The sequence below is a fragment of the Monodon monoceros genome, unplaced genomic scaffold (assembly GCF_005190385.1).
Source record: "Monodon monoceros isolate NGI ecotype Baffin Bay Population unplaced genomic scaffold, NGI_Narwhal_1 Super_Scaffold_22, whole genome shotgun sequence".
Classification (NCBI taxonomy): Eukaryota; Metazoa; Chordata; class Mammalia; order Artiodactyla; family Monodontidae; genus Monodon; species Monodon monoceros.
The window spans coordinates 116,421,865-116,445,724 of NW_021703779.1; the positions used below are offsets into that span (position 1 = coordinate 116,421,865).

At 44.0% G+C, this 23,860-nt stretch overlaps 1 protein-coding gene and 1 non-coding gene across 2 annotated transcripts in view; both read left to right on the forward strand.

The window, feature by feature from the left end:
* Positions 1–23,860, forward strand: part of F9 (coagulation factor IX) — a 28,106-nt gene that overhangs the window by 3,457 nt on the left and 789 nt on the right. Inside the window, exons 2-7 of the mRNA XM_029241266.1 lie at positions 1,510–1,673; positions 1,876–1,900; positions 6,554–6,667; positions 13,036–13,164; positions 15,630–15,835; positions 23,211–23,325. Coding sequence (XP_029097099.1) covers positions 1,510–1,673; positions 1,876–1,900; positions 6,554–6,667; positions 13,036–13,164; positions 15,630–15,835; positions 23,211–23,325 — 753 coding nt within the window. The remainder of the gene's footprint in view (positions 1–1,509; positions 1,674–1,875; positions 1,901–6,553; positions 6,668–13,035; positions 13,165–15,629; positions 15,836–23,210; positions 23,326–23,860) is intronic.
* Positions 15,063–15,135, forward strand: TRNAK-CUU. Its single transcript has one exon. It is a non-coding gene; the product is annotated as a tRNA-Lys (tRNA).

Sequence of the window (23,860 nt, forward strand, 5' to 3'; positions counted from 1 at the left end):
GTCTGATGATACTACTGTTATACCCATTTACACTTGACAAAGTTAAGCTGCAGAGATTACGTGACCTGCCTGGGGTCTCACTGCCAATAGCTGGTAGACATGTGACTCAAATCCAGGTGTGTCTGCTCTGACTCCAAACCCCTATTTTTCCACTAGACCACACTGTAAATGGATACAGACACAGATGCTACTGTAGGAGCGCCCAGGGCCAAGCACATGAACTGGCAAGCAGAGAGGAGGGCCTGGTGGAGGCTGGAAGGTGTCGATATGCCATGGCACCCAATTGCAGCTTGTGGCTTTCTCCCAGGGCGCCTGGCTGCCTGGGAAGGGAAGGAAGAGGCAGCTGGCGGCACTAACCTAGTGGTTGGGATTGCGGGGTATTGCAGCACTGAAGAAGGGGTGAAGGGAACTGAGAAGGTTGGCAAGGGAAGAGTCGAAGAGAAAAAGTCTAAGCTAAATTCAGGGAAAAAGTAAAGCCCAAGGGGACTTGAAGAGCAAGAGAAAAGTGAGAGGCCGTTAAGGGACTAGAAGGCTCCATAAAGTGAACAGCTGCAATGGAAATAAGGAACTTCGGTTTGTTTCTTTTCCTTTCTTTTTTTTTTTTTTTTTTTTTTGGCGCTAATGAGAAAACAGTCCCAAAATGCCCTGGAGAGTTCACGTTATAAACACCTGGTCCTGTTGAGATGGTATCAGACAGTCTCTAGAAGAAAGGAATAACTCCAGGCAGCTTCTTGAGTTCCTGTTATTAGTTATAGATATAGATACTACATCTATATCTGTCTATCTAGAGAGAAACACGCACAGAGACAGAGAGTGAAACAGAAAGAAGAGGCTGAGGTATGGAGAGTGGGGGGGAGGGGCTGGGGTGGAGAATTAGGTTAGGGACCTCAATCCCAGAGTTCAGGAGTGCGTTCCTAACAGGCTAGACAGTCAGAGCTAAAATAAACCACATCCTGAATCCCAGAGAAAGACTTATGTCACTGGTATTCCTAGAACACGTGCCAACTTAAGGTGCTGTGAGTCTGAAGGTTAAAAAAACATGAATGCAGTGGTTTTTCTTTAATATCTAGTGAGAGACAGCAGGGTTGCATTTAGGCTTCTGCTCTTCCAAGGGAAATGTGCTCCGAAGTCATTTGGGCAACTGCGTCCTGTAAACACAGCCCGGCCAGCGTGATGGATCACCTTGCAAGGATCTGCAATTAGTTATTTTCAAATGATGACAAAGTGTGAAGTTAACTGCTTTTATCTCAGAACTTTCCTTTTCATCCAGAGCAAATTCAAATATGATTGAAAATCTGACCTTTCATTACCAGAGTTCTCTGGACTAAGAGTAAAATTGAATTTTAATTCCTAAATCTCCATGTGTATACAGTGCCATGAGAACATCATAGATTTTGGCTCCGTGCCCCAAAGATAAATTGGCTTTGGGATTACTTGGATTAAAAAGAAAGCCTTTCTTAAGAGATGTATTTAATTTTCATGATGTTTTCTTTTTCTTTTAAATTTCAGTTTTTCTTGATCGTGAAAATGCCACCAAAATTCTGAATCGGCCAAAGAGGTATAATTCAGGTAAATTGGAAGAGTTTGTTCGAGGGAACCTTGAGAGAGAATGTATAGAAGAAAAGTGTAGTTTTGAAGAAGCCCGAGAAGTTTTTGAAAACACTGAGAAAACTGTGAGTATTTCCACATAACATCCTTCAGATGCAGAGCAAAGAATAGAAAACCTTTAAAAAGAAAAGGTGGGGGGACCATACTTCTCTTTGGAATTTTAAAATATCTATACATACACGTGTTTTACAAATGTTGTAATAGAGAAGGAATCAAATCGAAAACATTTTAAATAGTACCATTAACTTGTCTTCTTTTTCGTTATAGACTGAATTTTGGAAGCAATATGTTGGTAAGCAATTCATTTTATCCTCTAGTATACGAAACATTTGAGAATTATGTATTTTTTTCTTCTGTGTAAACAGATAATATATTAAACTGTGTCAAAAGGGCTCAGAAAAATAAGTCCAACTCTTTTTACCCAAAATTGAATGGTGAGAGACTCCAGGTTTATGCCAGCGTGGGAGGTATCCTCTGGCAGATACGCTTACTTCTTCCTAGGGCTTCAAAAGGAACATCGTTCCACCCCAGGAATCTGGAAGGGAGAGACCAAAGAGAATTGCATCTGGGACTGAATGAGAGTTTGCCATCCTCAGCAGAGAATCAGAGAATGCTGACTGACTTACATGTCTACTGCTTAAAAGTGCTCCTCCTTCTGGCGGCCTGCAAGGCCCTCCTGATTGCCCAGTCCCTCCCTCCCCGCTGCCCCTCTGACCTCCTCTCCTCCTCACACATCCTGGGCTGCTGCGGCTCCTTGCATGCTCTAGGAATGCTTCCATTTCAAAGTCTTAGACCTGATTGTTCCTTTACTGTGGAAGGTTCCTCTGCCAGGTTCCCCTAGGCTCACTCACTCACCTCCTTCAGGTCTTTACCCAAATGTCACCCTCTCAATGAAGCCTGCCTTGATCATCTATTAATACTTCAACCTGCCCCCCCATAACCCCATCACTTTAGACACAGTATCCTGCTCTATTATTTTTCATAGCACTTTTCACCACTGAGGTATCAATATAATGGTCTTACGTATACTATTTATGTCTCCCACCTCACTAGAATGCAAGCTTCATGTTGGCAGGGGTATTCAACTGTTTTGTTTATTGATGTAGTCCTAGTACCTCGAGCAGTATCTGGTACAGAAGCACTGAGTAAATATTTGTTGAATGAATTGACCAAAAGGAGGAAAAGTCAAAACTTTAATGACAACTAAGTTTTAAAACTAATTTAAAATCCAGCAGCAGGATTTTGAGGCAGTGTAACTTTCCCAGCTTGATTTACCTAAGACCATTTGCATGGACAGAAACTAACCTGGACAGCCAATTCACTGAATTCCATCAGTTCTACTTTCCCAGATTCTATTCTGTAGACACTAATGGACTTATTCATACTCTTGTAACTCATAATTTCTCCACTTTGTTTTTAAATCATGAGGGAAGAAGAGGTCCATTCTGTTACATTTGCTTTATCTGCCTTTCCTCGTTCTTAGTAATGAATGCTACCACGCCAACTCTCTACTAAGGTATTGCCCTACAGTTAGTCCAAACAAGTCTTTTTATTCTCTATTTCTAATCTATTTAAAATTTTGAATCTTGTATTTTAAAGCAAATCAATTTCTACCTTTCCTCCCCAAATATTCCTGGCTGCATTTAAACTCTCATGGTCCCTTCATTGCCCACCCCCCCAGCCAGTTGGCCCCCCACCTGTGAGTAGAGGTTCATCAGTACCTCTTAAACACCATATTTTGAAGTTGGCTCCCTACCTTCTAGGTCATAGGCTGTGTTGTTTACTGTAACTCAGGTAAAGGTACCTGGAAAACATCAAGGGCATGATTCTGTTGTTGACCTGAAACAAACAGACTCCAGCAAAGATGGGTTTATTCAGGATCAGCAGAGAATTGCAATTCAGGGTCTACAACAACCATGAGCCACGTGCAAGTCCCTGCATGGTAGGGGACAGACAACTCCTTTAGAGAGGGGAAAAGGAAGTAAGGAGGGCTACAGTAAACAAAGAGTCCCTGGCTTTTCATTGGCTGAGTCCTTGCCAAGAAAGGAGCCTGTCTTCTTCCTGTTGGGCTCTGCTATTGTCATAGAGCATGAGAGCTCTGCCCTCCAGTCTCTTGACTCTTTTTTTTTAAAATAAATTTATTTATTTATTTTTTGCTGCGTTGGGTCTTCGTCGCTGCAGGCGGGCTTTCTCCAGTTGCGGCGAGTGGGGGCTACTCTTCCTCATGGTGCGCAGGCTTCTCACTGCGGTGGCTTCTCTTGTTGAGGAGCACGGGATCTAGGCGCGAGGGCTTCAGTAGTTGTGGCACATGGGCTCAGTACTTGTGGCTCGCGGGCTCTAGAGCGCAGGCTCAGTAGTTGTGGCGCACGAGCTTAGTTGCTCCGCGGCATGTGGGATCTTCCCAGACCAGGGCTCGAACCCGTGTCCCTTGCACTGGCAGGCGGATTCTAAACCACTGCGCCACCAGGGAAGTCCCTCTTGACTCTACTTAACTGAGGTTTCCGTTTATTAATTTTTTACACTGTCACTACTGCTTTGTCTGCTAAAAATAAAACAAAAACAAGAAAAGAGAAAAAGAAAACCCAACTCCACGGCTTCTTTTCACTCTGCAGTCGAGATTCCCAACCGCCCCCAAAATAGCCTATGCTGTTTCTCCCTGTATGGGCTTTCTCACATGGTAGGGTTGCAGGCCCCTCACTCCTGCCCTACTCTCTTCCATCATCTCACCAAGTAAGGAGCCTGGTGAAGAGGAAACATCACCCAACCACATTAACCAGCATCTGCCCAGCCCTTTACAGAGTGCCTGTCACCTTTAATCCTCACACCAACCCTGTGAGCAAAGCACTATGAACCTCATTTTACAGAAGAAGAAACTGAGATTTAGGGAGGTTAAATGACTTGTCAAAGGTCACCCAGCTAGGGAGTCATGGAGCCCAGAAGAGCAGCCAAATTCTCCACTGCCCAATCCCCACTTTCTCTATTACCCCTCCCGGCCTTCAAATCTAAATGCAGTTATTCATTAAACCACCACCTGGTAGGCTTAAACAGGAAGCTCTCACTTGGCAAGGTCTTGCCCCTTGTTGTCTTTGACCCCTACAGTCTGTGGCTTTGCTTCAGCCCGAAGTACACACAGACAAGCACCCAAAGGAGGACTAAATGCAGGATGAAATGACACTCATTTTAAAGATATGTCTCAGCAAATGAGTTGCTGTGTAGCTGGCTGCAAGCCCAGAGCCTTTCAGTGAAACATCCTAAATAATTCAGCTCCGTTGGTCTGTAATATAAAGTGCAAATGTGGCTCGTTTTTTTAGACCAGTTCTGAACATCAATAATAATAAACCAGAGATAACGTATTTTGTTTTTATAGAATTGGAACAAACTGAAGTATCTGTGCAAAAGCACACTGGATCAAGGGACAGAGGGGGCAAGGTCTAATTTTTACAACAAGCAGTTTTCCAGAGAGGGACTATTCCTAAGAAAGGGGTGCTAACCCCCAGCCAGTGGGACCTAGACACATGCTCCTGACAGCGAGCACGACAGACACTCTCCTGCTGTCCCTAGAGCAGGCAGCGGGCCACACACTAGATGTCACGGAGCTTGGCTCTAAAATATGAACGACCATTAGAAATTTCTCTTAAATTGCCCCCTTTCGTTCACTGTTTTATTCTTACACCATCTTTATCACTTACTCTTTTGTTACTCATATATTAAGCCTTGCTGATCTCGCTCCCAGTTTTCTTCAGGGCTCTCTCTCAGCTCACAGTGCACATCAGCCTCCCTTCTGGCTCTATGCATCCCTTTCTCCTGAAGCTTCCTTAGAAGTACGGATGGAGGCAGAGCTCTCAGAAACCAGACTTAAAGGCTCCCTCCACATCCTGACCCTTCCCCTCTTACCTTCCTTCCTGCTGTTTTCTGATGACCAGTATCCTCAAAGGCTCTCCAGAACTCTGCAAATGTAGAAACTTCAGGAAAGGTGGGAAGGAAACATAACCAATCTATATATAAATAAAGCACATTTTCAGAACTTTTTCTTTTTTAATTCTTTGTATTGAAAGTTGTTTCTCACTTTACCAAACCATCTGGGACCTAATCACAGACAGTAGAATATCTTTCAGGAGTAAAGCATCTTTTGTACTGTTTGGAACGATCACTGCATACTCTGCTTAAAAGTGAAGTGATAGGGGCTTCCCTGGTGGCGCAGTGGTTGAGAGTCCGCCTGCCGATGCAGGGGACGCGGGTTCGTGCCCCGGTCCGGGAAGATCCCACATGCCGCGGAGCGGCTGGGCCCGTGAGCCATGGCCGCTGGGCCTGCGCGTCCAGAGCCTGTGCTCCGCAACGGGAGAGGCCACAACAGTGAGAGGCCCGCGTACCGCAAAAAAATAAATAAATAAATAAAAGTGAAGTGATAAGATGAGGAAGTGGATGCATGTGCGCCATGCCTAGGCTGCCAGGTCCCTGAGTGGAGTTGCTATCTGTTACCAAGCTCATGAGTGGAGTTGCTGTTACCTAGCTCAGCTTGCTCTACAAGACCTGTGACAGAGCAAGCCTTGTACAACACAGAGATGATTGTTGAAGCAATGTGATTTCATTGAGAATTAACTCCATCATCGTTCGATAAGGAAGGATTGAAAATTCTTCTCACACTCTGCTGATAGAGTACATCTCTATATTCAGACGTTCTTTTCCCTCTTCCTCCTCCCTTCAGTTACATAAACAATGTACATGCCTTCCTCGGGGCCATTTCCTAGGACAATGTTAGCCTAAGAACCTTTACTTGTTTTTAGAAACTTAGGAAGACAGGGACATCCCATAAGCAGCTGGTTTCCAGGTCAGCAGTCTTGCTCTGACCCTAAAATCAGGCTCCCCTCTCCATGAGTCTGTGCAGGGAAGACTAAGCATTCTAGGCAATGGATCTGCTAATTCACCTTCTTAATCTATCTCGAAGATGGAGATCAGTGTGAGTCCAATCCATGTTTAAATGGTGGCCTGTGCAAGGATGACATTAATTCCTATGAATGTTGGTGTCAAGTTGGATTTGAAGGAAAAAACTGTGAATTAGGTAAGTAACTATCTTTGGATTACTCGTGGTTCAAAATTTCCCTTTGAAACCAGATGCAACTGGAAAATGCAATGTGTATGTATCATAATTTTCTCTTAAATTATGGTAAAGAACCATTTACATGAGATCTACACTCAACAAATTTTGAAGTGTATGATACAGTACTGCTAACTCTAGGCTCTATGCTGTACAGCAGACATCTAGACCTTATTCCTCTTGCATAACTGAAACTTGATACCTGCTAAACAACAACTCCCCATTTTCCCCTCCCCCTGGCCCCTGGCAAGCACCATTGTATTCTCTGCTTCTATGTGTTGGACTATTTTTAGACATCTCATATAAGTGGAATCATGCAGCATTTGTCCTTCTACGACTGGCTTGTTTCATTTACCATAATGTCCTTCAGGCTCATCCATGTTGTTGATTATGACAGAATTTCCTTCTTTTTGAAGGCTGAATAATATTCCATTGTATAAAACATACTTTCAAAGCTTATAAACATTCATTTTATCTGCAGTCATAGTTTCCAGGATGTGCTCAAGAAACTAGATGAAGAATAGTAAGATTTGGTAGCTAGTAGGAAGTGGTAATGATGTTCCGTTAGCATATTCATCCTCGATACAACCACATGTAGTCAGCACCATTACCCTCTCCGTTCTACGCAAATGAGAAAAGTGCAGCTCAAACAGCTGAAAAATCACAGAAGCAGTAAACAGTTGAGCCAGGACTTGAACTTCAGTTGGTTTGGCCAAAACCCATTCTTCTAACTGCTACCCACAAAACACAAAGAAAACTGACCCATAAAATTGTTAGAACTCGTGACTAAATTGCTATCAACAAAAGCAGTGGAAGTCAACTAAGTAAAGAATTGGGGTATGGGAAGGCCAATTCTCCCATATACTAGGCACTTCTCCACGCATACGAACCACTTCACATATGAAATTTGTTGACAAAAATCAAAACTCATTCCTGAATTTGACTATACTGATTACGCTGAAAGAATTACATAGAAAATCTAGGATCATTGTGCATCTTTTCTTTGCATATCCTAGAATTTTTTTGTTCTGAGATTTTGGCAACTGGAACAGTAAACCCCAAAGTCCTTTACCTACTTGTTTATTACCTCTAGATGCAGGATTACTGGTATCTGATTGTGAAAAGCATACAGTGCTAATGACGGATTCTCTTTCTCCTCTGAAACTCCAGAAGAATAGAGATGCAGTCCTAGGGAAAGAATTTAACGCCACAGGCTACATGACTAACACCACAGGCTACATGACTAAGGGCAAAGAGTAGAAAATTAGCAAGACTCTATTAAGGCGTTATGGCAACCCACCTGACACACAGATGAAAAGGGCATAAAACAAAATGAAACGCAGCAGCTGCACTTGTCCTATTGAGAAGGGAAAAAGTCATCTCTAATGCTGTTCAGAAATCCTTTCAGTGCTAAAGAGAAATCCATTGATCATCTTCCTTTGAGATCCAAAAGATAAAAAGGAATAGAAGATAGGAAAAAGAAAAGGTGGCAGGGCAAAAACATTTAAAAAAAAAAAAGAAAAAAGGAGATGCAGGTGGATGAACTGTACCCCAGGCTTGGACTCCCACTCCTGCAGGCTTCCCAGCATGGGGACAAACCGATGTCTGGGTTCCCTTTCCTATGGGTGTGTTCATTGGCTCAACACCTCTGAAGTGCTACTTTCATCTGAAAGGTTATAATTTCAAGTTCAGATTGACCTAGATAAATCCGATCCTGCTATTATGGAAACCTACAGAAACTGATGGAGTATCAGCTTAAATAATATAACTATTGGAGCTCAGGGAATGAAGGACTCAACTGGTCTCCGTTAAGAATGAAGGGCATGTGGTAGCAAAGTATAACTGAAAACAGTGTTTAGTATTAAATATTCCTAAATGTCTTTAGTTTAAAAATAAAGACACTTTAAAAGAGGCAAAGAGCCCTGAGGAATGTAGCTATAAGCACAAAACTGCTATAACAGGTTTTGCTACGTGTGTGAGGCTACAGTCTACACAGCAAGAGTGCTAAGTCTACAACGGGCACCATCTCAGGCCTCTCGGGTTCCCCACGTTTTGGTTTGGTCAGGGCTCTGCAGTGACACTGCAGCCACCACTACACCTGGCCTCTAGGGTGTCTTGAGCTCCCCCAGCCCATCTGATCAAGGTTTAGAAAAATCCTCCCAGCTTCTTAGTTCAGGAACAAAGTGGGAATTCTCTCAAAAAGCTCTTTATCTCAGACACTAGAGGAAAACAAAAGCATATACAAACTCCCATTTAAGCTGTTGCTTCAAACTGAACTAAGAACTAATCTCAAAAGCCGCTAGAAAAACAACACAGTTTATGGAGTATCTGGGCCCTAAGTCCCTTGCTTCACCCTGTCTCGGAAAGGGAATGAGATTTCCACTGTTAAATCCTTGTTGTTTTCCTCTTCTCTTGTTCATCAGGCTCCTCTCCAGGGGAGAGAGGTGCAAATATTCAGGGCACGCTTTCTAGTTAGAACAATTAATTGGCTATTGTGTCCCTTTGGCTGGAATAAAGACCACTGTATGTGCCCAGCTACACATCACATCTGAGTCCTTTTCAGATAAATCAAAGTCTATAAGAACTTGGTCATTCCTGTCCCTTCTAAAGAGTACAAGAGGCATTTCCCCACAGTAACAGACGATGGAAAGAAAATCAGCATATAAACACTTTTTTATTTTTTTTCGTTTTGCTAACACGTCACAGACACTACTAATTTACTGCGTATTTCTGTGGAGTAGAAAAAAGAAAATATCTTGAGTTTAGCCGAACAACAACATATTCTGTGATACACTGGTTAAACAGAACATCTTTTGTCCAAGCTTTGGTTTTCCCATCCCTGAATATACCAGGGAAGATGAAGGCAGAGTAAAATGAAGCAGAACACGATAACTTTGTAGTAGGCATGAGGGGAATTAGAAAGAGGTATCTGTGCTAGCTGACACGGAGGGAGAAGAACAGATGCTCTGACATGTCCTTCCACAGATATTCTAGGCACTGAGATCAGCCCCAGGACCAGGGAGAACCCACACCCAACACAGTGCCTGACGTCCGAGTGCTCAAGAAGCAATTGATGAATGAGGCCCACAGTGACTGCCCCTGAGGTCCAGGACTACAGACCTCTCAACTGGAACTCCTCGTGCTGTTATTCTCTTTCCAGACTCGAGTTCTTTACCTGAGGTCAAAAGACTGCTGGTCGGACAGCAATATTTCCCACTGCGTGTGCAAACCAAGCCAGAGGACAGCAACAGCGGCAACACACTGGGCTGCAAAGAGCAATGACGAATGAGGAAAATGACAGAGAGGTCTAGTTACCTAGCCAAGGACGCCGCATCAGAATCGGGAAAAGCACCCTGACTTTACCCATTCCCGTTGTGCGTGGCCTGGACCAAAGTAGTCAGCACCTACCACCCACCTCTGTGAACTTAGCACAATCTCATATTGACTGAACACTCCCTGCAGGTGGTATTTGATTTGGCTGAACACTCTAGTATTGCTTTGTAGCAACAAAATGATTGCTAGTAACATAAGAAGAGCTCAGGGATGTAATCACCAATAGTGTAATCACCAATAGTGAGGAGAAAGGTCTTTAAAAAATAAATACATAAATAAAAAGGATCAAGTGCCACCTTTTTGGATCATGCACTTAGTGGATTATTGGTAGCGAAGGTTAAAGCTCAGGCTGGTTCCTTTGTCCACCTAGTAACGGTTGATTTGCCTCCCCTTATTTCTTGAAGTATCAGTAAGGAACATGAGTGAATCATTACATTAGCCTATGCTACCTATGTAAAATGTAATTAGAAAATTTAGATCTGTCACTCAAAAATCCATAATATACTCCAAAACCATATAGTCACTCGGTTAGCCTGGAATCCCCCAGGAAAAAAGAGTCTCTGACACAAGCTTATCTATTAGGGTGTGCAATTCTAGGGGGGCAAAAGTAAGGGATGGGGGGAGCAAGGCAGTAAGGAAAGGAGAACCAAGAGTAAAAGGAGTCATCCACCCTCATCTGCAACTGACTGTTTGATCTCCGGGGACTGTTTTCCAAGAAGCCACGTGAGCTGGCCTCAGGAGAGTCAGCCTCGGAGGGAGAAGAGGTGAAAGAATCTGTCCATCAGCACCCTTCTCCAGATGGTCAGTACTTCAGCCTGTGCGGCTTTAACTCCCCTGCATCACCAGGCTGCACACGCTGGGGCCCCCTAGAGGTCACGCGGCATCCCAGGCCTCAGCATCAACCCGGGAACGCCAAGCTAAGAGGCGAGAGGCACACAGTGCAGATCTGAGCCCAGGCCATTCAAGGCTGCACCTGGACAAGGCCAGCGGAAGTCCATGCAGAGCTGATCACCAGGGTGCTGGGGACGGACGTGGGTGAGGCTGGTGGGGACTAAGGTGGTGCACAAAGAGGTGGCTAACACAGTCGCTCATGTTCAAACTCTCCATGTTCTAACTGCACTGACAAGTGAGCATTTCTCTTGAAGGCTGTACTGCTGTTGAGCCTGTAGGTAAGGGGGAAGGTGCCTTCCATTCACTGTGTTCCTATGCTGCTCTAGAGACAGAAATAGGCCCAAGGGCAGAGCCTGTTTCTCTTAACTCAGCAGGTCTCAGCCAGCAAGCCCTAAACCTGCTACTTCCTGTTATTGAGATCGCATCAGAGAAACAAAGGGAAAGCACGCAAATTAGAAAATGGAAAATAAGATGGCAGGAACAAGCCAAATATATCAGGAATCACAGTTAATGTGAATTGGGGTTAATGACAATTTTCAGTCTGGAGTTAAAAATCTAATTGCATGCTGTTGATAAAAGAGATACTAAAATAAAACTCTACCAGGAGGCTAAAATAAAAGGATGTGAAAACATTTGCCAGGTAAATGCTAACAAAAAGAAACTGGCAAAGCTATCTTAATATCAGATAAAACAGAATCCCGACAAAAGGCATTGTATGAGACAAAGAAAGATATTTTATATTAATAAGGGAGATTGTATAGGAGAGTAAAGAAAATATGAGCCAGTAGAATGCTTATCATTGTCAAAACATAGCGTTTCAGGCATTTAGCTCCCTTAAAGGACCCTATTTCATTCTCTTGTGTTGACACATACTCACGTCAGCCAGCTTCAAGTTTGCTTTGAAAAACTGGATTATATTAAAACCAGGCACTTCTATTCAGCAAAATATACTATTTAGGGTGAAAAGGTAAGTCAAGAGTGGGAGAAGATATCCGCAATACATATATCCAGTAACTGGAACTCTCATACGCTGATGGTGGGAATCCAAACTTGTACAATTATCTTAGAAGACTACTTGGCAGTATCTACTAAACCTGAACACATGGTCCAATCATTGCACTCATGAGTATATATCCAGTAAATATGCAAGCATATGTTACCAAAAGATATGTACAAGAATGTTCATTACAGCATTATACATAAGAGCCAAAAACTGGAAACTCAACTCAAATATTCACCCACAGTAAAATGGATGAACGAAGGTAGTAATATTCATACAATGGAATATACTACACAGCACGCAGATGAACTATAGCTATACAAAACAACATGGATGAAGCTCACAGACAAAATGTTAACTGAAAGACACAGAGGAGTACATATTGGGAGCTTCTCCTTATATAAACTTCGTGAACAGGCAAAACTAATGCCCTGTTAGAAGTCAGGATAATGGTAACTTTGGGAAGGAGGAAATAGTGACCAGAAGGGGGAATCAGGAGAGCTTCTGGGGCGTTGATAACGTCCTATGTACTGATCTGTTTACTGTTTAAACAAGTGCAGTCACCTTGTGAAAACTTATTCCAAAATTCTGGGTACTTTTTGGAATATGTTATACTCTAATAAACAGCTTTTTTCATTGCACTCTATGACTCTGTGAAAGTAGTATATCTACAACTTCAGTTTTATGCCAAATCACATATATTGCTGCCACCATTTTTATGCCTTATTAAGAATTTTATCTTTTTTTTCCTACTCTTAGCTCAAGCTTAGCTTCACACACTTCTCTCCATGAATGCCCCCAGCTTATATCTGACCTGTACAGGAGTCAGTAGTTTCATGTACTTTTTAGAAATGCATGTTAAATGATGCTATTGCTGGGACTTCCCTGGCGGTCCAGTGGTTAAGACTTCCCCTTCCAATGCAGGGGGTGTGGGTTCGATCCCTGGTCAGGGAGCTAAGATGCCACATGTCTCGTGGCCAAAAAACCAAAACATAAAGCAGAAGCAATACTGTAACAAATTCAATAAAGACTTTAAAAATGGTCCACATCAAAGAAATCTTTAAAAAAAATACATGATGCTATTGCTGTTGGTTCTGCTTTCTTTCAGATGCGACATGCAGCATTAAGAATGGCAGATGCAAGCAGTTTTGTAAAAAGGGCGCTGATAACAAGGTGGTTTGTTCCTGTACTGCCGGATACCGACTTGCAGAAGACCAAAAGTCCTGCGAATCAGCAGGTCAAAATCTAAATAAGTTCTTTTTTAAGCTCGGCAGATACATTCTCCAAATCCATATTTGAACTTTTTGCATTATAACTAACCTACATAATTTTATGCCCTACTTGTTTCTACTTCCTTTTGAAATCATAGAAAAGACTAGTAGCTTGGACAAATTAATTTTTCAAAATGCATCATCATTTTAAATAGAAATTCTGCAACTGTCTTCAGTTTGAATTCTTTTCTGTCTGATTTTTTTCTCTGACCTTTATATCATGAAGCAATCGATTTGTGTGATTTCTGTATGCCTATTTGTAATTCCCCAAGTCAAATTAACGTAGTAATTCCATAACATAAAAGATACGTACGTGACTGACTGATAGGCTTCTAGTACAAGGATAGTGAATTTTTTTTTTTTTTTTTTTTTTTTTTTTTGCGGTACGCGGGCCTCTCACTGCTGTGGCCTCTCCCGCTGCGGAGCACAGGCTCCAGACGCGCAGGCCCAGCGGCCATGGCTCACGGGCCCAGCCGCTCCGGGGCATGTGGGATCCTCCCGGACCGGGGCACGAACCCGCGTCCCCTGCATCGGCAGGCGGACTCCCAACCACTGCGCCACCAGGGAAGCCCAAGGATAGTGAATTTTAAGCATGATCTGTCCGGTTGTGTCTGGCTTACTCCAAGAAAGTTATTTCCTATCCTTGGGTCTCAGCTGAGTTTACACGCTTGGCATCACAACAGTTCCGACAACCATCTGTTTTAAGTTGTATCAGGCTGATCAGCACAGTCAGTCTATACAGCAGTGGACAAAGCAATGTTTCCCACTCATGCCAACCATGCCACCATGTTGACAGCTGACTGGTGTGTTCAGAGCATCTCCACTCCAAACTCATACTACTCTTCTCTGAAAAAGAAGGCAGTAGAAACTTGGATTTTGAAAAAAGCAGGTTCTGCGGGACCAATTACATTTGATAAATGAGGGGTATTTTTGAAGCAAACTAGATATAATTTCTTTTGCATTTCTAAAGCCTGATATCTTATTAAATTGGTACATTAAATCACGCACCATTCCTCTGTAACTGGGTTCGATACCTATCTCAGCAATGCACCCGGCAGAGGAAATTAAAGGCAGCATCAGAAGCCAAGAGTATACATGCTGCACTAAAATGAAGAGTCTCTAATGCTTCAGGGACCTGCCTGCCTCCTGTCCTTCTACCTGGTTCTTGACATACACTGCTTCAAATTAGCCTACCTAGGGAGGAGTGTGTGCGTATATCTGTTTTAACCTTCGAAACCTAACTTCCAGTGTAGACAGATAGCATACATAGTAGCTAAACCCTTATAAGCCCTTCTCTGTTATAAGCGAGGAAAAAAAATGGAGAACCACCTCCAACTATTAAGTGTTATATTTGAATATAGCCTTAGCTTTAGCAGAATAAATAGGCCAAACCTAAAATAAACTTTTCTGCCTTTCAATAGTAATGGTCCCTTTTCTCTAGCTATTGTTGATGATTTATATTTATACATAAGTATTCTGAACTAATTTCTTGTTTTCCCAACCACATGCTGTCTTCATGATACTCTGCCGCAGCTTGTTGCTATAGAAATGTCTGTTATAAGGAATGTGGATAGAAGGAAAGTGAGAAATGAAATGTGTGGTGACTTTGCTGGACTACAAGTTTCCATTCTGGTTGTCCCCAGTGTTTCAGTAGATGATTTCTTTTCCTTAGGAAATAAACCAGCCCAAGGTAAAAGGTGGCCAGTGCCCAGGTAGATGTGGCTGTAATAATCATATCAATAACTTATTTGGTTAACACTCAACAGCCAGGTAATTAAATCACGATGATCTCTCCCCAATGGATACCTAAAGTCCACCTTGGAATCTAGAAGGCATTCTGGTCTACAAAAGAAACCCTGGGAATTCCCTGGTGGTCCAGTGGTTAGGACTCTGCACTCTTACTGCTGAGGGCCTGGGTTCGATCCCTAGTCAGGGAACTAAAATCCCATAAGCCACGTGGTGCGGCCAAAAAAAAAAAAAAAGAAAGAAAGAAAGAAAGAAGTCCTGTTAACAATAAGCAGCAGACATCCCATTTACCTAATTCTAAAATCAAAGTTACATGGCACCAGATTTCCCTTCAGGGACAGTACTTGAGAGTAAGGCTTTTTAGCAAAGAAACTAAACAGAACGTCATTAGACTTTATAAAAGTCTTACAAAATTCAATTCTGGAACACCTCTTTTATTTCCATAAAGATGATGGATTCCTGAGCCAAATGTCCTTTTCATGAAGGGTTTGAAAACTTTCCATGAAAATAATTCAATTAACCTTTTAGTTTTAGACTATATTCATTGATTTGATTTTTAAAAAAATATCGACGGGCCTACTTCTCAGAAGTGACAAGGATGGGCCTCATTTTCGATTTTTGTAATACAAGTTCTGCTTGCCAATGAGAAATACCAGAACACTTTTTTTTTTTTCCATTTGTCTAGTGCCATTTCCCTGTGGAAGAGTTTCTGTCTCAAACACTCGTATGAAGTTCACCCGTGCTGAGACTATCTTTTCCAATATGGACTATGAAAATTCTACTGAAGCTGAAATAATTTTCGATAACATCACTCAAAGCAACCAATCATCCAATGATGTCACTCGCATTGTTGGTGGAGAAGACGCCGTAAGAGGTCAATTCCCTTGGCAGGTACTCTATATTTATGGTGTGTCAAAACCGGAGCCCAGCGGGCAAGGGCCAGGCCAGGTGGGAGGCTGAGGCTAGGACATCAGACAGACTTATTGGGATGAGGGAAGTATTTAGGCAAGTTTCAACACTAAGCCGGACGAGGAAGCCCCGACAGTTGAGTAGCCGGTGAGAGAGAAGTCCAGGGACAGCTACCATACAAGGTCAAGAAGAGTTTGGCGTCAAGGAAATAGCACAGCAGGATTTCAGACAAGCAACAGGGAGGTCTGGAAGCGAGGTCACTGGTGCTGGGCTTCTGGGTATTACTTCAGCTTCAGCCCCTGGGAGAACTGATGAGAGTCAGAAAGTCTCTAGGTCCAGAGAAACTGAATTATTTCGAAGGCATTTTTAAAAGGACTCAGGAAGGATTAAGACAAGAACTGGGTTACTGGAACCAGGGCATATGAGACAGGGGCTTGGTCAAAGGCTGTAGTTCTCAAAGTGTGGTAGCATCAGATTCACCTGGGAACTTGTGAGGAATGTAAATTTTCATGCTACGCCTCAGACCTACTGAATCAGCATCTCTGAGGGTGAGGCCAGCAGTCTGTGCACTAACAAGCCCTTCAGGTGATTCTGACGCACTCTACAATTTGAAACGCACTGGTCCAAAGGAAACAAACTTGTTATAGAAGCTAGGCTCCAAAACACCAAACAGTAGACTCGTGGTACCTAGTCCCACATTTCTCCAGGTGTGATCTGCAGACAACCCACATGAAAATCACCTGTGCACATTTTTGAGGTAACAGCCAAGGGCTAGATTTGATACCCATCATTTCAAATCGTTTCACGTCCTCCGTGCTGCACACTTAGTGTACCTGTTGTCTCCTTCCTACGGAGCCCAGCTAAGATCATTAGGAATGTTCAAGATCACTCATCCACACCTGTGCACATACAGGTTCACTCGCTATTTCATCCATATGAAGTAAGATTACTGACTGAAGAGGTACCAAGCGCTAGGTTTTAGTTTTTTCCAAAAGTGAAGAGCTGTGCTACTTGCTAGGATACTTGAGAAAGACCCTGCCATACTTTCACACTGATGCCTTCCTCACCAGAGAACCGTCTCTCCACACCCACCTCCACCCAGTTTCTCACAAAAGGTTACTGGGTTTCAAAAATAGGAGACAAACTGAGTGTGCAAAACTCACTTTTAGACAAAATAAGAAAGAAAACCAACCAGAATCTCTCCCCGTTTGTGGATGAGTCAGCTCGACCATGTCACCATCAATCTGCAAGGTGGAAATGCTTGATCTGATTGCAGACAAGACTGCAACACACCTGCTGCAGCCCAGGCATCAAGAGAAAGCTAGCAACAGCTGGGGTTTCAATGGCCAAACTAGATCTGTGGCTCTGACATAGGAAATACTGTTTGGCAATATCACCTAGCAAAAAAGTGATTCAAAATGCTGATGCGTCAATAAAAGGGGATGGGAAATAACGCGACCACGTGGGTGAAGCAATTCCACAAAGCAGCACAGACAGAGTTCACTTTCCTCTGGGGTAACAAACAGTTTGAACGAACTGGAAATGTCTAGTCTGTTAAAGAAAAAGTTTAGGTGAGCTGTTTGCGAGACCTAGAGGGCCACAAGAGAAAGGGGACGACAACTTTTTCTTTGTAGACTTACGGGTGAAAGTTCCAGGCAGGCAGGTCGATACTGGCCCCAGTTAAGAAAGCCCTTTCCAACCACTTGGGTCGGCCGCGTGGGCTGGGCAGCTCGGGGAGGAGATTTGGTTCAACATATGTTCGTGGAATTGTTGACTCGAGCTGCTCTGTCACTGGGACGACAGCAGCGGGACAACCCCATCCCGGAGAGCATCGAGGGCTCGGGCTCCCCCGGTGGGAGATGAGACAGGACAGGCTAGGGACCGCAGCCACCCCGTGCAACTCTGAGACCCTAAGAAGCGAGCTTCACCTTCCGCAACTCTGAGACCCTAAGAAGCGAGCTTCACCTTCCGCGCAGCTTGTCCGCGGCCGCGTGCATTTCTTACCTTATTCTAGGGCTTTTGTCTCCGCTTCCCGGCTAGAGGAGAAGCCGCCGCCGCCGCCGCCACAGCCACAGCCGCGCCGGGTCAGCCACAGACGCTTCCCAGAAGCCCCTGCGCTTCCGGCCGCCTTAACCCCCGACCCCCAAGGCCAAAGGTGAAGGCAGACTTGCCTGACCTCTGACCTCTGACCCCACATCACAGTGACAGAACACCCAAGAAAGGAGCGGAGGGAGGTGTGAGGCCAGTTTCCTTCATTTTCCCTCCAGATGCCCAGCGCTGGGCTCAGAGCCCCTGGAGAACTCTGGGGACGGGAAGCAGGGACTCTGCAGGGCCACTTAGGAGCAGAGAGAGGAAGCTAGAGGGTTAACTCTTATATAGGAACAGAAAGGCTATTTCCTAGAGTCGGTATATCCTTAGCAGAGTGGGAAACCGAAACAGAACTCGGGGCTTCCCTGGTGGCGCAGTGGTTGAGAGTCTGCCTGCCGATGCAGGGGACGCAGGTTCGTGCCCCGGTCCGGGAAGATCCCACGTGCCGCGGAGCGGCTGGGCTCGTGAGCCATGGCCGCTGAGCCTGCACGTCCGGAGCCTGTGCTCCGCATCGGGAGAGGCCACAACAGTGAGAGGCCCCGCGTACCACAAAAAAAAAACAAAAAAAACAGAACTCGAATTTCATACAGCTACAAAGGGAAACAATGAAAAATGTGAACATTAGAGTTGGGAAATCGCAACACCTGTACCATGAGACCACCTTCATCAACAGCTTAATAGTGAGAGATGTGAGGAAGTAACACTGTGTTTCGGCTTTCTAAAGCTTTTATTGGGTTTTGGTCCCATGCACTTGACCCTGCCAGCCCACAATTCTGAGCATGCGCAAGCCTGCCCCCAAGAGCTCTGTCCTCCTCTTCTGCTTTGAGTTAGGATCCGACTGGCCCTGTGTGTGAAGTACCAGATCTTTCTCTTTTGTTTTATCATGGGCCTCAGGCTCTGTATTAGCCATAATTATTGTACATTTAATAATTTGAAGATCATTCTATGAGACTGATAAAAACGGAATACAATGGAAACCAAGTAGTTAAGCTTTCCTTAATCCTTTATATTAGGCTGTATCTATGCAATTGCCTGTATTTAACCATTTTACCCAGCAAAATATGTCTTGAGAGGCAGTCTGTCTATTCCTTATTCTATTCTTGGCCTAAACAATCTTTAAAATGTCTTAGCATTTTCCCCAGTCTTGGCTTTCCTCAGCTTTGGGCTGAAGCTATCCTTAAAGGTACCCGAGCACTTGACCTATACAGCTACCTACACAGACCCAAACCTCTCATGTGATTAGGATACACCCCCATAGCAGACAACATGCAGTTACCATCTGTACGAACCAGAACTTCCTCTTTTTTTGCGGGGGGGTGGGGGGGGGGCGGGGGGGCTGGGAGGAAGATGCTACAGGAAGGTCCTAAGGCTATAGATATATCTTCACTTGGAAAGGTGATCCTCTATTTTTCCTAGCTCAGATGATACAGCTCCAATTAGCAGAAATGAAAACATAACATATGTAATCTCATCTGGCCTCACAAAACTATTTTGAACAGAACATTTAGACAATTATTCTCTAGGATGGTTTGATGAAGTCTCTTTCAATGACAAGTCTAGTTAACCATTAAAAGCCAAAAGTGAGCATCCCCTCTGTGCCCAGAAAAATGAAGTAGGGCCAAGGGCTGGGCGAATCACACCTGTGGGTATAATAAGCTGTGCATCATGTAGAAATGGTTTTGCTCTTCATATGAAAGAGAACAAGTGTGCAAAGAAAAAATGTTACTGTAAAGCTGGAGGTGGCTAGGTAGGGAGAGTGAGGGTTTACTGAAATCACAGGGAAAGGCCAAGTTTGAGTTAAAAGGTTAGGAAGGGAACAACAGGGCAGCAGCTATCACTCTAGGCTGGCATTGTCAGTGAAGAACGTCAGAACAGATATGTGAATGTGTGTTTTGCAGATGTGTGTGGGTGTGTGGGTGTCTGAAAGAGAAAACAGGCTCCTGTTAGGATGTGACAAACATGAAAATGTTTGACAGATCAGAACTCCGACATCCTTGCTCAGAACATATGCTTTCCCATTTTTCCCAACATTCTCCAAAGTGATGTCATACAAGAACTTGTCCTTCGCCAAGCAGACAGCTCATACCCAAACAGCTAATATTTAGATAGCTGTGATCCTGAGGTAGCCAAGCAAACATTCCAAAACCAAGTTGCTTGTAATATCTTTAAATGCAAATGTATTTTAGGGCTTTTTCTCGGCAAAGATGTTTGCTAAAATTTCTAATACCAATCAGGAATGGGCAAAAAAACGCACTTCGGGCTTAGAAGAATACAACTGTATTTCTCAGTCATGCACCAGAACATCGTGGATGCTCCGGGCAGCAAATCTTTGGCAGGAGTCAGACTAGCTACATCAGATTAGTCTCTGTGCCCAGGGGCTGTGGCTATCATTCACTCTGGCCTAACTAGCCCATTAAGCTGAGAGCTGTCCAATTCACCTCTCATATAGAGGAGAAGCACCATTATATCATTGCATGTGAATGCTTAACTCCAGTTACTTGAGTAAATGTATTCAGTTGTAATCATTAGGCCCAGTAAAGAACAGTGTTACACAAATTTGCTTGGTGACGAAACTCACCTGAGGTCTGGGCCAGCTCCATGAGCTGGCGACCAAGTGCACTTGCACAGGGCCCTGTCTTCAAAAGGTTCCCGCATTTGTAGTTCAATGCTTTGCATTTGTGTTTTGTAACTCAAGTTCAATGAGACAATGGAGCATGCGTGTGCTGGGGACCTGGAACCTCAAGTCACCACACTCTTACCTCTCAGCACCACCCAGGGATGGATTCTTGACCTCCCTCTCCCCTGTCCTGTGGTGCCTTGGCTAGCTCTGTCTCCCCTTTCCACAGCTGCCCAGTGACCACTACCACCCCCAACCCCTGGCTCACTGGCAGATGCCACCTCCTCACCCTCAACAGCTACCATTGTCATCCTCCTTCGGCACAGGCACAGGGAGGGTTGAGGCTGGGTGCACAGACTCTATGCCATTTGGGGACAGGGCGTGGCCACATGGCATCTCAGGACCAGAAATGCATCATAGCACATTTGGAGGGTGAATGGCAGGGGCAGACCTCTTGTCCACCTTCATTCCAGGACCTGAACATATCCTGGCAGGGAAGTTGAAACCCCTTGGGAGTCACTGCTTGCTGTTGATTGCTACAGCGGACCAGTGGGAAAGACTGGCTTACCCTTCCCCCCGCTGGGACACAGGGCATCAGCACAGGGCTGGCGGAAGAGGGGACCTGGCAGCTGAGGGCTGCGTTTGTGCTTGCGTGCTCGATTTCAGGCTGTAGTCCCTGGGCACCTGTGAGGATCTGTGCTCGCCCAGCGAATATCCCCCATACCCGAGGAAGCACAACTTTGAATAGTAAATTCAGAACACCATGATAGGTTGTGAGAGACCACAGAAGAAAAGAAAAAGTTTTGCATTTTAGTATCTTCCGTGACACTTTTTCCTCGCTTTTGAACAAGGGACCCTGCATTTTCATTTTGCAACAAGCCCTACAAATTATGTAGCCAGCCCTGCCTGGAGTGAGCACTTTTAAAACAGAAAGGTCACCAAGCCTTGGGAATTCTGAAACCGAATTTCTCAAATTTAACTATGCATAAGGATATTCTGGAGATCTTCATTTTCTCCCATCCCAGCCACCAAATATTCTGATTAAGTCTGGGTGGGCTTCCAAAGCTGCATTTTACAAGCATCCCAGATGATTCTACAGCAGTCGGCCCACCAAGCACACTTGGAGAAATACTGGGTGCTTAGAAGCCTAGACTCTGAAGCCAGGCTGACTAGGGTTTGCATCACAGCCTCACCACGAACTAACCTTAACTAACTAACTGCATAGCTAAACCTCAGTTTGCTCATCTGTATATGGATATGTTACTGTCACTCCACAGAGTACATAAAACACTTAGCACAGTGATTATCCATAGTAAGCAATCGATACAGGTTCAAAAAAAAATTAAGATTGTTAAATCTGGGCAATGGGTACACTGGTGTTTATTATACTGTGTGAGTTTTCCTATATTTTTACTTTTCAACATAAGAAGCAACAGCTAGAATGAGAGGGAAACCTGAGTATGGAAAAGAGGGTCAGAGCCTTGCAGTGAGTCAGGCCCATAGGTCTCCAGGTAGGAGGCTAGTGCTTTGGTGTCTAGGATTTAGCAAGTGTTCCATAAACTGAATTCAGGACAAAAAGAATCTTCACTAGAATATGCCCCCAAGGACCTTCTCAGACTCACACTTGAAAGGAGTGACCACACCCCTTCCCTAGTTTATTATGAATGGGTTTATGCCTGGGGCTATGTGTGCTTTAGTAAAAGGTCAGCAGTTCACAAGGGCTAGTCAGGGCCCACAAAGGGTTTACCAAATGTTAGTGTGCCCTCTAGTGTTCACACTTCTCAGATGGATCAAGGCCCTTGCATACACAAGAAGTGAAATTCTCCAACTTGATCTAGACATTGAGGTGGTAAAAATATTCATGAACCACTCTGGCTATACAATGAATGTACAGATGAAAGAATGGATTGGCCTCTTATCTAATAATGTCCAGGGTCAAAGCAGCACCCAAACACTTTTGTCTGCTTTGTCCCCAAATCAAACATAGCTTAATAGACCTTTTAGGACAGAGGCAGCTTACGGATCCAGTTGGGGGAGGAGAATAGAGTTGGGGGAGACCGGAAGGAGTAGGCGAGTTCTTCTGTTGCTCACTGCCTGGATGGCCATAGCACAGCCCTTAGGGATGCCATAGGTCTCATTTCATATCATTCTGGCTTAGAAAGGGCTTGAAAAGACGTCCTGGAAAAATCAATAGTTTTTCTCTTTCAAATGATCTGTAGCAAGGAGATTTCCTCGTGCAGGGACAGAAGACTCGGTAATAACTATTGATCCCCAGGAGTCAAATAAGTGCGTTTCTGAATGTACCTGCCATATCCCCGTGAAGCAATTCGTGCTATCAGAGAACCTGACTCACCTGGAAAAGGAATCCAAGGGCCCTGAATCATCAAAAGAAGCCATTTCCTCACAGTTGCCTCATCTAGTGCTCCCCCTGGCTATCACTGTTCATTCTGTTCAAGAGTTTCAGAAATGGCTTTTTTGATTGTGCTCCAGAAACACTAATTCATCTTCAAAGCTGACACTTTCCAGAAACACTCCACTTCTGCCAGCACCTAGAAGCCAATATTTTGCCCACTCCTCTAAACAGCACACATGGGTTTTTTTGTTCTGGATCAAATATATTATGTAGTAAGATTCATAATTTTGTTTCCACAGGTCCTTTTGAGTGATGAAATTGATGGGTTCTGTGGAGGTTCCATCATTAATGAAAAATGGGTTGTAACTGCAGCCCACTGTCTCAAACCTGGTGTTAAAATTACTGTTGTCGCAGGTAAATAAAGAATGATAGACGTCTGCAACATCCCTAGATCTTCTGCATGACTGCTAGATCATTCTTTACTAAGGTTTAATAAGCTCATTGCTAAATAAATTGAACTAGTGGTAGGGGGGCCATCTTTTCAAAATCCAATGTGTTCCATCCTCCAAGCCCCCCATCGTTCTTTTGGCGGACCTTTCATGTCAGTGCAGTACAATTAATCTATTGATGTGTCCGTTTCCCCACCAGACTGCGCCTTCCCAAAAGCCGTGTCATATCACTGATTCTTGTATCCTTGCACCTGGCACAAGCTGCAACCTGCCCTCAGTTAACATTGAATGAATGACCAAATGAATGTATTATCTGTGCTCAAAAAAGCGGCCAAAATCTTTGAAGTTGGGAACGTCTAGGATAATTCATAACAAGTCGATTCATTATCGCCTGTGAACCATGTAAGACTTGTAACAGCATGGGTGAACAGCTCCATCTATCCGATGGTCCTGAATGGCTTTTTGGTCTGAAAAGTATGCATCGGCCCTCATTACGTTTT